Genomic DNA, 13541 nt, shown 5'->3' with positions numbered 1-13541 from the left:
AGGCATCTGTGCATTATGGGGTATCAGGATGCTGGACAACGCTCATTGAACCATGTGACCCTACTACGGCCAGTTGGCAGCCATAGGAACTGTGCTCACAGAGCAGGCAGTACTGTATTAGGTGTCTCACACAGTGAAAAGACCAAAGTTATCAACTGGTAGCAATGAGGATCTGACAGACTCTTCAGACATAATTGGTTGCATTAATGCAGACCATTACAACCCCAAAAACTTTCCCTCCTTCAGCATGTTATGGGAGGAAAGTAAAATCAAACAAACTGCAGAAACCTGCTTCTCTCAGTTCCAGGTTTGCACTGATTGATGGTCCATTGTATCTGCTCAGCTGATGTTTTCATATGGGTCATCAAAAATGTATTTGGAAAAATCTTTTCCCTTGGTATATTATGAAGTTGTTCTCTCTTAATTAAAACAGCGAATCCTCCATAGTCCTGTGTTTCTATCTTGCACAAAAAAATAATAAATAAATAAGTAAATAAAATGAAATAAAAAGAGGAGGAGGAACACCTTGGTGACATACTAGCCACTGTGACATCTCATAAAGTCTGAATAAGGTGCATAGTTTAATTATTCAAAGGAATTTAACCCTGTAGACGGATGACAAATTATGCATAAACTTTGTGAAGTGAGGTGTCTGTTTCATGTATTGTGTGCATTGATGCCCACTAGACAACAAGTTTAACACTGGAGCATTCATCCTTGCTTACGAGTGGGATTTACTTCCTCAGAAAATCAAAATTGTGGCCTGCTGTGGTGTATGAAACTGTATTTTCCACCCTCAGTGTGGAGTTTTATGTGCCAACACTTCAGGTACATGTCTTCATGTTGTACAAACAATCTTGTTTGTGATGACTGGCTGACTGCTTTGTGAAAACGTCCTGTGAGAGCAGCCACTTTTCTGTGTCATTTGCAGAGGTGATTGCACAATCCAATCTCTCGTGTGTGCTATTTTAATTAAGTAATGTAAAATCGAAGAGCTTAAAGTCTCCTTTTGTATTTTGAAACTTGGAAAAAATATCATTATTTAGATCCCATGATCATGCTATCGATGTTTGTCACTACTTTTACTAGTCCTTTGGCAGTATCTCGAGTGTTTACTCCCTGGATTCGCTCACTGTTGACTGCCAGTAGTCATGCAAGCAATTTAGCCCATGGGGTAGATAGAGCCTCCCCTCTAATAGTTTCTGTAGCACCATCTATGTGCACCTCAACGTCCTGCACTTGACCAGACAAGCAGCATTTTTAGTGACTGGATAACCCTTCATACCCTTTTGGAAGCAACGGCAGTGAGAGTACGAACGACCCAATTGATCTCCTTTTGTGACATTTGTTTGGCCCCCAGACAGAGTACTTAAGAACCTTGAGATTGCCATGTAAATCTGACAACTACATTTTCTCCCCCTTTCCCTACTTGGATATTTAAATGTTTGCCATCCCCTGTGGGAGAGAAACACATCGTCTGGGAGATGCCTTCTGAGTCACCTACTTGTTTCCATTCTTAATGTATCTCTCATCAATAATAGCATCCCTATCCATTTTAATACCACCCATGGCACCTGTAGTGGAATTGACCTTACAGTTTCTTCTCTAGTCTTGTTACCTCACCACAAACAACACTATATGTCTATCTTTATGGAAGTGATCCCTTCGCAATTATTCTGTCACTAGCTTGTCACAGCTTAACAGCACGTGATTTGTGGAATCAGGAAGTTGCCCCAGTGTTGGCAGACTGTTGTAAATAGTGAAGGAGAATGTATTACTGATGACTAAAGTCTCTGTTATACGCATCTGTTGTGTTCATTAAACATATGGATAAATGCTACAAACTTAGGCACCATGCCAATGATTTCCTGATTATAACTGATTATGGGGAATAACGATAAGTGAGGCACAGAAACATTAAAATAATGATAAATTGTAATTCATAGTGATCTGTTTCATAAATGTTTCATACACAAATATTAATCTTTTGTTGCTGAGATGACAAAGATAGCAGTGGGACTGAAGGTTCAGCTGGCAGTTACAAACCTCTGCCACCAACTTTGTCCCCTCTCTTGTCAGACATTATACTGTGTGTTTGTAAAACACATCTTCTCCAGCTGTATATCTCGTCCAGCCGGAACTGCTATCCCCCTTTCTATGTGTCCATTTCACTGATGTTCAGTACCAGGATGGACTGAACAGCTTTCTGGGGCGGATGAAGATCAGCATTCTTTACAGACTGCCACCATCATCAGTTTTAAGAGGCTCTGGGCAAAGGCACACTATGTAATTAAACACTGTAAGAAGGAATGTTACCGAGCAGGGTGGTGGAGTGGTTAGCACACTGTACTTGTATTTGGGAGGACGACAGTTAAAACCCACATCCGACCATCGTGATTTAGGTTTCCTGTGATTTCCCTAAATCGCTTCTGGTAAATGCTGGAATGGTCCACATGAAAGGGCACGACCAACTTCCTTCCTCATCCTTCCATGATCCGATGGACCGATGCCCTCACAGTTTGGTCGCCTCTTCCAAATCAGCCAACCAACCAAGGAACATTGGGAATGTATGCCTCTTCATCCCAGGTATGGGCCAAGCTCCATAGCCCACCGGCCTGTCAACGAACATGACAGATTTCATTCGTTGTTGTCAGCAGGTCGAACACTTGGTGTGATGGCATTGAATGCCATTGGGTACATAACAGGATCAACTTAAATTCACAAAGGTAGTAATTTGGTCAGCAAATGTAAAATTTCTTATGTATTTAAGCTGGGGACTGTGTCCTATTTTCCAATAAAATAACGCACAATTGCGTTTTGCCAATGCTGTCCTGACCTACCTCAGTACAGAAAGGTATTTGACTGTTGCTCTGCCCTGCATAGTCTCCAAATCTTTCACCCATTGAAAACATGTGGTCATGAATTGCCAAGACACTTTCCTGCCACTACTGGCCAGCCACTGTGATTGATGACTCTGGACTCTGATTTAGAGTGGAAACAGCACGGGGTAACGCACCTGCATCTGTCACCTGAGCTCAGTTTCTGCACAGCCATTCTTGCTACCTGACTTGTCAGATCTATATACTAATCTTGGCATAGGGTATACCCCAAGGTAACGTACAAATTTAAATCATGTGTTTTTTCTACTATACTATATACGAGGGATGGAACTTAAATAGTGGCAACTCTTTATTCACAACCGATACAAAAGAGTTACATGTTTGCACCTGTTACTGTCCTTCAAAGTAGTCACCAGCATTGTGTAGAACCCATTGCCAGCAATGTGGAAGGTGTAGTATACTGTTAGCAGAGCCTGTTCTGTTGATGGTGCGAATGGAGCGGTCTAAAGTTATGGTGATTCTCGTGTACAACTGTGATGCATTATGTTCCTCCACGGCAGACCATCAGTTCACAGTATTATTGTTTGTTTTTGGAGCATCACCTGCGACCAGCTTTGCGAAAGAGGCGGTGACACTTTCTGCGCAACCCACCCATCATTTTGCATGACAATGCGCAACCACATATGGCACAAGCTGTGGCTGCTCTGTTCAGTCGATGGGACTGGGAAGTACTCAACTTGTGACTCTGATTTGATTCCGAAGATGAAGGAACCACTTTGTGGCATTCACTTTAGAACTGTTCCAGAGATTTGACAGCCAGTAGATTGCTCCATTCGCACCATCAACACAACAGGCTCTGCTAAAGGTATACTATGCCTTCCACAGTGCTGGCAACGGGTTCTACACAATGCTGGTGACCACTTTAAAGGACAGTAACAGGTGCAAACATGTAACTCTTTTGTATTGGTTGTGAATAAATAGTTTCCACTGTTTAAGTTCCAAACCTAGTATGTATCAACTGAAAACAGATGTCAGATTCCGTCCTGTAACACAATGATGATGTGGTGTGTGGCATCATATCTACAAAAACAGAAAGAGAACAGAATGCTGACAATTTTTCTTTTGCTTCTTTATCTGTTTTTGGTATACATTTTGTGGTGACAGACTGGCCTCTTGTGTAGTCCGAGTTCTAGGTTAGACTGAAAGTTGACAGATTGATTGTAGGTTGTTGAAGCAGTATCAGATGCACCAGTTAATACCTCTATAATACTATGATACACCATGCTCCTATATGATCCTGCATGAGCACAACGTCATATTATATATTTGATGCAGGTTGTAATCAGAGAAAATATTGTCATAGTAAGTATCCGTAGAGTGTGGCAGTTGATATGGTGACATAGGATAGCCAATATATATAACAGTAATGTACTTTGTACTCAATGTCTGCCATAGTCTTCTCTTCAGTATATTCAGTACTGGTATATCCTCATTGTCCATGCATCCCTCTCTCCACCTGCCTCCCCCCCCCCCCCCCCTCTCTTCCCTGTAAATGTTATAATGATTTAAAGCCTCATCAGTATTTCAAGCTATAAGTATTTCCATAATAGACTATAATGCAGTGATGTGCTCCAACCAACATGCGAAGCTTTTTCCGTATCTCCTCTTGTTTATATAATAATTGTCTTTCTCCCTTCCCTCCTCCCTCCCTCTTGGAAAAATGGATAATCTGCCAAATAAGTTTCTGTGTAACATAACTTTTCACTTGTCACAAATAATAACTTTTTGCAGTGTACTCTCCTTGTCCATGTTAAGCCACATGACGGGCAACCTGTGAGGATGAGACATAAGCGGCAACTAACTAGTACAACATTTTTAATACAATTCCTTTACAATACTTATTTTTCATACAGTGTTTAAATCATGATCACAGGGAATAGGAACAAAATGACAGTACTTCCTCGTGATCACCCACTGCCAGCAAAATTTGACACACCAGTTGTTGTGATGACAGTACACTCCTGATGGTTTGTTTGATGCAGTGTCACCCCAATACTCACTCATTCAACATGAAACAGAAACAAAATCTTAGGTTGGTCCATATGTTCATGGTGTTTTTGTTTTTCATGTTGGTACTGAGTTTTCTATGAGTTTATTTATGGATTGTCTTGCAGTCCACCTTTGCTATCTAGGTGTATGTATTGTTATTTTGCCATTTGGAGGTACCGAGTAGAGCTGTGGATGTTAGAAAATGGAGTGCCAAGTGGAGAAATTGGACGTTGCAGACATATTCTTCAATAGAGGGGTGACTGCAGAAGAGGCAGCCAGAAACATTTGCACCATGTGTTAGGATAATGTCGTTGGACAGAGCACAGCAAGGAAATGGTTTTCTCATTTTAAGAGGGATCATTTTGACATTTGTGTCTCTCACTTTCAGGAAGGCCTTTGGGGTCTGATGAAGATAATTTAAACATCTTAATCCACAATGATATATGTCTGTATACTCAAGAACTGGCAGATTTGATGAATTGTGATCATTCAACCATCATGCAACATTTGCATGCAATGGGGGAGGCTAAAAAATCAGATGTATGGGTACCACACGCTCCAAGCGAAAATCACAAAAACCAGTGAGTGGCCTTAGGTGCTTCTCAGCTTACTTCTCATCAGTTGACTCATGAACAACACCAACCATTCCTGTCCTCTATCATTACTGGTGATGAGAAATGCTGTCTTTATGCGCACATAAGGTAAAGAAAGGAATGGTTCAGCTCAAACAAAGCAGCAGCTCCCCATACAAAGACCTGCACACACCCACAAAAAATAATGTCACACATCTGGTGAAAAAGCGACAGTGTGATTTGCTATTAATTGCTTCACTGAGGTGTAACCATCACTGCTGAAATTTATTGTCCACGAATGAGATGTCTTGCAAATGCAATCCAGGAACGACGATCAGAAAGATTGTGTTAAGTGATGCTACTCCTTGCTGATGCCTGCCCACATTCTGCTAGACTGACAAAAAACAATGTATGGGGGTTGGGCTGCGAAGTCACTCAGCACCCACCTTGTTCAACTGATCTTGCACCCTGAGATTTCCACCTTTTCTACTCTCTATCGAACAGCCTTCAAGGAGCTTACTTCCCGGATGAAAATGTGCGCCGAACATGGTTCAGCTAGTTCTTCGCCTCAAAAGCACGTGATTTGTGGAATCAGAAAGTTGCCCCAGTGTTAGCAGACTGTTGTAAATAGTGAAGGAAGATGTATTACAGATGACTAAAGTCTCTGTTATATGCATCTGTTGTGTTCATTAAACATATGGATAAATGCTACAAACTTAGGCACCGTGCCAATGCTTTCCTGATTATAACTGACAATGGCAAATAATGATAAGTGAGGCACAGGAACATTAAGATGATGATAAATTGTAATTCATAGCAATCTGTTTCATAAATGTTTCATGAACAAATATTAATCTTTTGTCGCTGAGATGGCAAAGATAGCAGTGGGACTGAAAGCTGTGTCTCACTACAGTACACACTGTATGTAAAATTTTATGAACAGTGTGCTTTTGGACGTTCAGTCAAGTTGTGGATTCCATTTTATGCACTGGGATTTGAAGAGTCATCAAAATAGTATCCATAAAATGGTACAACTACTTGGCTGTACACCAGAAAGCGCACCAATAATCACTCACACTGAGAAAACTGGAGAATAAAATTTCAATATTTGCTACCCTTCACAGTGTTGCAGTTTTCTGACCAGCAGCTTATATACATTCACCACACTTAGATCAATGTCCTATTTAAGTCATGAAAAATACTTGTAAAAGAACATAAAAATATCACCAGGTAATAAAACTTTGATCATGTAGGGCATTGTGTGAACTACTAAACATGTGTATATAAGTACTGTCCAAACTCTCTTGATTTGCCTGTGCCTTTCAAACCAATATTCTGTGAATTATATCCCCATGACTCATTCCATGACAAGTTTGCTTTATATCAAATGGTTCCATGCAACCCAGGGAGGGGGTGGTAGAGGGGGCTAGACAATACTGATAAATCAAAATTGAATGGTTGAAGACAATAATTACGCAAGGATATATCCCTACTCATCAAAATTGGCAGAATATAGAGTTACTAATGATAGTCATGTAGAGTGCCAAAACCACAAAATATACACAACTATTGCCACAGTCTGTATCTTCCCCCTCCTCTTCCTCTCTCATTTATCGTTGATACGAGGCAGAGCTATTGTGTCAGGGAAGTAGTCATTACTCGTATCAGATAAATGTGGGGTTACCTCATGTTGAGCTGAATCTTTGATTATAAGTTCTTATTTTGTACTTGTACAGCACAGGTATTAAAGGATACGTTACTAAAATACTATTTTTCTTGTCACTTCACAGTTGAAATGCAATTTCTGCACGAAGTTGTTTACCAAGAACTTTGACTTGCAGCAGCACATCAGAAGCCACACTGGTGAGAAACCATTTCAGTGTGTTGTCTGTGGAAGAGCATTTGCTCAAAAATCAAATGCGAAGAAGCACATGCAAGCACATAAGGCAAGTGACAAAAAAATGCTTCATTATTATTAAAAAAACAATAGATGAAACTTTTACTGTGCACATTCATCCGAAGGGTGACTGAGGCTTTGAGCCAGATATGAAGTGGAGCTCTGAAGAATATAACTTACTATACACACAACCTAAGCACTCAGCTAAGTGAGCAACTAGCAAAGTAGAAATCAACTGTCATTGATCGGTAATGAGTGCCTTCTCATCATTACCAACTTGAGATAAAAGGCAACACAGTTTTTAATGTTCTAATATTAAGAAGACAACAAGCTCAATTGCAATAATATTTCAGTGGTGTTACCTGTGTGTAACTTTTCTGCTCTCATAAGTGTACATCTACTGTACTAACACAGTGTTGTCCTCTGGTTGAAGTTGGCAGCAACTAGGAAGCACTGAATACCGACCAGTGTCATTACGCATTTATTGATTCAGTTACTTCCATCTACCATGTCATTGAATGCTCAAAGTAATGTTAAACATTTTATTGAGAGCTTGATATAAGATTGAATTATGGTATCTCTGAAATATTTTATCCTCTTTGTTATTACGTGCTTTAAGTTCCTTTTTATGACAAAAAAAAAAAAAAAAAAAAAAAAATCTACTTCTTATGTGCTATGTTGTTTCATCTCATGGAACAACTGGTCACATTTTTCATATTTAATTATTCTATCATCAGTGTCACTTGCATTAGCAGGAGTGGAATTCCCATTTGTAATGTTTTACATCAACAATAAATAAAAATATGAGTGATATAGGTACCTGTATTCTAATATTGTGATTATATGATTTAAAAGTTTTTTTTTAACAAATTAATTGTTTGTTTGTGTGTGTGTGTGTGTGTGTGTGTGTGTGTGTGTGTGCGTGCGTGCGTGCGTGCGTGCGTGCACTGTCATGTTCCATAGAAGTCATTGAAACAGGACCTACAGAGATGTGGAGTGAGTTGAGATAGATATAGAGAATATGTTAAAAACTGCATTATTAAACTGTTATAAAATATTGTGGCTGCTAGAGCCAAATGTAATGTAGAAAAATTAATAGGCCAATCACTAATTTGAAAAATAACTGTTGCTGTCTCTGTTGTACCCCATCAGTCCAAAAAGTTATGAGACTAGATGAATAAAAAGTAGAGAAAAGTGAAGATGGTGGTCTTAATGCTACGGGTGTTCTACATAGTCTCGCGCCGCTTGAGTATAATGCACAAAACATTTGTACAACCAAGTGAAATGGTCAGGAAAGTCCTTCTTTGTGATGTTCAACTCGCACGCCACATTGGCTCAAACGTCGGTTATATTGTCAAAGCATTGACCTTCATGTGAACTTCTGCACTTTCTCCTTTTGTGGTAGATTCATGTGGATAACACCAAGTCTCTTCATCTGTGATGATTTTTTTCCAGAAAACAACCATCCGCATTTTGCATTTAAATCAAGTCACATCATACATAAGTTCACATGTCTTTTTCTTTTGTGTTTAAGAGTCGAGATTTGTGGAACAAATTTTGCACAAATTTTTGTTTTCTTCAAAGCGTTCTGGAGAACATCTTTAAAACTTGATTTAAAGAGGGTGTTTCATTGTGATATGTGACTCTACAGCATTGACACCATATGGCTGAATGATCACTGCTTAACACTGCGTGCTCACAGCTGATTGTACGAGTGAACATCTGTTGTTTACAGCTGACACTTCAACCTGCCACTGTAGTTACTGCACTGACATCACTTATGTGCTGAGAATAAAATCAGTCTCGGAATTTTTTAGATGGTCAGTCTATTAACTATCCGTTATTTATCTTGTATTACTAGCTTCATGTCAACATGATCATAATGATATATGTCGTACGACAATATATATTTGTCTGTCATAAGACTAGAGGTCTGTTTTCAGTGAGTGTTGCAGTTGTTATGCAGCTAATAAGAATCTTTAAATCTTGACTTTTAGTCAACAAGGCCAGGTGAACATAAATGATTTTTCAGTCAGCCTATCACAGAATTGTTTTGTCACCACAATGATAGTATGTAAAAATATGTGCACGGATAGTAAAAAATTGATAAATGATAAAATTTATAGTAAGACACAAAATTATCAGCCGATTGCAGTCACATGCACATTCTCACACATCTGCCTGTGCCCATGTCACCTTTAGTTTCCCAGTTGATTTACATTTTGCAGGAACAACATAGCAGAATGGTCAGCACTGTCAGTCGTTGAGAATTGGACTCGGATAGTTTGTTTAGTAGGGCAGTTGCTTGTGAAAGGCAAAAGTTCCCAACTTCGATTCTCAGTCTGGCTAACAGTTTTAATTTGGCAAGAAGTTCCAGTGTCAGTTTATGTTTCAGATAAGTGAAATGGAACTTTCTAAACTGGATGGTATGCTTCATTTATACATGTACTTACATGAAGTTAGCTAACAGCCTTTCAGCACTTACAATACTCCATCAATGACATTCTGATAAGTGATACAACACTAAATAATTGCAAGTAACATACCAAAACTGTTGACCACCATTCTGGTGTAGTTCCAGAATCTTGATATCTGTGATCTCTAGATTAACTTTTGACTTATCATTCACTAATGAAGTTTTCATTCTCATTTGTGTCCCTGTCAATGACTCAATCCTTCCATTATTCAGTGAGTTATCCCTTCTAGTCCTAAATTATTCATGTTCTCCCAGAATTTTTCTTGCCATATTAATATCAACTGTAATTAATTTCTGCAATCTTGGCTTCATGTATTGTTATTGGGGTTCTTCAGTAGAGCTATATAGGCGAAACTATCTTCTTGATGCTCTATTTCGTGCAGTGCTGCCTGTTTTGACTTTCTGTTTTGGTATTGGGATTTTAATTTGTCCTGTATAGGTCAACTGGTGTTTTTGATACCTCGTTTCATTAATTGCTATGATTTTTGGCTAACTGGGTAGCTCTTGGCTTAGCAATTAAGTTGTACTGGGGAAGTGATAGTTTTGATACTACACATCATTAAACTCTCTTGTAATGCCACAGTTCAGAGGTCTCTGATTGTTTCATTTCTGCCTTTCACACTGCCTACATTTTGCAGCTGTACCCTCCACAAATCTGCTGTGCCTGCAAATAGTTGTCACTCCAGACTAGTTATCTGGAAAATCAGTTGTACATGCCTATTGTAAATTTGTAAAAGGAAATTAACAAGATATGTTTTTTATATTCATTTTAAAATTATATGGATTTTCAATTTACTGCTTTATGTCAATGGGACTTTGTTTGAGATCTTTGCAATAAAAACAGAACACCACTCTGAATCCCAGACAGAGAGTACCGGTTTGTGTCGACATACTATTTATCTTTCTACAAACTGTGACAATAAAGTTTGGTGAATAGTTCTGTAACATTAATGTATATGAACTATGAACTACAGTTACCTTACTGTCCTTCGAAATATTCACCTCCCACAACTATGCACCACTGAGCTTGGCAATAAGTGTCCTGGAAACTTTGCACAAAGTCTTCCGTTGGGACGGTGGTCAAAAGCCACATCATATTTCGTTGGATGTCAGGAATACCGTCAAATCTCTTTTCTTTCAAAGCGAGTTTGAGTCAAGGGAATAGGAAGAAGTCTGGAGGATTGAGATCCGGCGAGTATGGTGGATGTTCAACTTGCACCATCGCATTTTCTGCCAGGAACTGTTTCATGATATTGGCTGTGTGTGGCAAGTGTTATCATGAACAAAAAACCGGAACATTGTTGTACGTCCTGGGATTGTACCCTGCATAGACGTTGCAAGAAATGGGCCAAAATTTCAACGTACCATGCAGTGTGCAACTGTGTTTCCTTAGGTAGAAATTCTTCATGGATAATGCCTTGACTATCAAAAAAGGAGATGAGCATCGTTTTGATGCATGATTTTTTGGCTCTGACAGTTTTCCTATGAGATGATGTAAGAGAACGCCATTCCATGCTTTACCGTTTCGTTTCAGCGTCGTACTGGAGACACCAGGTTTCATCCTCAGTGACAATACGGCTCAAGAAATTGGGTGTCACATCCACCATTTCGACAAAGTCCTGTGGAGCCTCTAAATGTGCCTGCTTCTGATCATCAGTCAAGTGATGTGGCACAAGTCAACAACACATTTTTCTCTTCCCTAACTCCTGGGTAAGGATTTGTCACCTGAATCCACGGTTCATCTGTAGTTCATCTTCTATCATGCACACAGTTAATCAAGGGTCGTTCGTGATAAATGTCCTCACTTTCTCAAGGTTTTCGCCACTGATGGTGGTCGCTGGTCGTCCGTCACGGGGATTGTCAGAAACACTTTCCTGGCCTCCTTGAAATGGGTGAACCACTCGTACACACACTTCACGAACAGCGCTTGGTCCCCATAAACAGATACCAGCATTCCGTCCCTCCCCTCCCCCTGGTGTCTTGCCAAGGTTAAAACAAAACTTTAAATTGATCCTTTGCCCGTTCATTGTCCTGTTCTCAGTTCAGAACCAATGCACTAAACAAGCACTTCATCCAGCAGGTCTAACACGGAATACACATGATGCTCAACTGAACTATGGTGGCGGCAGGTTGTCAACACCAGCAGCTTCGCAGGTGCAGCATTGTAAGTCGCCAGTGTTGCCCAATTGACCATTCTGACTTCATTCACTAACCTTTATTGTCAGAGGTTGTATTATTAGCAAAAACTGTTATTAATGTTTGTACCAGTACAGACAAGACCCTTATCCACTTTTTTTAGAACTACTGCCTAGTTGCCTTTGTTATGTGTTGCATATGATTTTCTTTTGAATAATCTTGTTATCCGAACTCTCAGCACACCATGAGGTAACGGTGTCAGAGCACTGTTGTTGATAGAAGTGTTTGACCAGCTGTGCCTGCTATGCTGTCTTTGCTTTCCACTTGTTTCCTGATGTCTACACTGATATTCTGTGAAACTTGCAAATCCTTGTAGTTTTAAGCCTAACAAGATTTGCTGTCCAACAAGATTTTAAGTAGAAAAATTGCTAGACCCCTAGTCATGCTTAAATTTAAACTTTTATTGCTGTTTGCTATATTTTCAGTGTCATGTTAATTAAATTGTTCTGAAAGCTTGGAGCTTGCACCATGATGCTGGTCCTGCTATATCTCATGTCAAGATTATACTCCAGCCTGTGCACAGCAGTTCTTTGGTGCCAGTGTTCCTCGTACACCTCCTCAGCTCCTCTGATAGCGTGCCACACTTATGACCCAACAATGACAAAGAGTGCAGTATTCAGATAGCTAGGTAGCCTTTATTATTACAGAGTCAGTGGTTTGGCTTCATTGATTAGAATGAAACACCTCTGATGCTATATTTTTGTAGCACACACTGATTTTTCTAGAGACTGAGCCAGCTCTTGAACCATTCCACACTCACAGTTGATTTAGGCAATATTGCTAGTTTGATGTTAATTTATAAATTATGTGGAACAAATATGTCAACTCCTGCAGTCATGTTGTTTTTGTCTGACAGTAAATGTAAATGCTGTGTGGCTAGGGTCTCCCGTCGGGTAGACCGTTCGCCTGGTGCAAGTCTTTCGAGTTGACACCACATTGGCGACTTGCATGTCGACGGGGGTGAAATGATGAGGACAAGGACAACACAATACCCAGTCCCTGAGCAGAGAAAATCTCCGACCCATCCGGGAATCGAACCTGAGCTGCTAGATATGACATTCTATCGCACTGACCACTCAATTACCAGGGGCGGACTGTCTGACAGTGTATGAGCACTACAGATAAAGAGGAGGTTGCAGTGTGTATATTTTCTGTGAACACTGTGAGTGGGTGTTCTGTTATTCTCCCAACTAACACATTAAAGAATGTTAGGTAGTTCCCATTTTCATCATTTGTAATTATTCCTCACATGCATAATATATTATCTATGTCTGAGTAGAAATAAACTGACTTGATCCTATCGGAATCCACTGCTTTTACTGCAGGTAGAAATATCATCACAATTCCAATAAAATATCACAGCTCAGTTGGAGCCCAGGCATACATAAGATCATTGTTTGCACTATGTAAGAAAGATTGCTAGGTTTACTGTCAGAATATTGTATGTAAAGTTGAGTTCATTTGTTTACTAGCTGAATAAGTGACAAGTCACAGAATAAATGGGAACTGAC

The 13541-nt window shown here is 39.7% G+C and overlaps 1 protein-coding gene across 1 annotated transcript in view; it reads left to right on the top strand.

The window, feature by feature from the left end:
• LOC126483951 (zinc finger protein Xfin-like) overlaps nucleotides 1-13541 on the top strand; it is a 345327-nt gene that overhangs the window by 195514 nt on the left and 136272 nt on the right. The window contains exon 9 of the mRNA XM_050107239.1: nucleotides 7252-7407. Coding sequence (XP_049963196.1) covers nucleotides 7252-7407 — 156 coding nt within the window. The remainder of the gene's footprint in view (nucleotides 1-7251; nucleotides 7408-13541) is intronic.

The sequence above is a fragment of the Schistocerca serialis genome, chromosome 6, assembly GCF_023864345.2.
Source record: "Schistocerca serialis cubense isolate TAMUIC-IGC-003099 chromosome 6, iqSchSeri2.2, whole genome shotgun sequence".
NCBI classification, from domain to species: Eukaryota; Metazoa; Arthropoda; class Insecta; order Orthoptera; family Acrididae; genus Schistocerca; species Schistocerca serialis.
The sequence above is the reverse complement of the archived record's forward strand: the minus strand, read 5'-3'. Positions and strand labels throughout refer to the sequence as shown.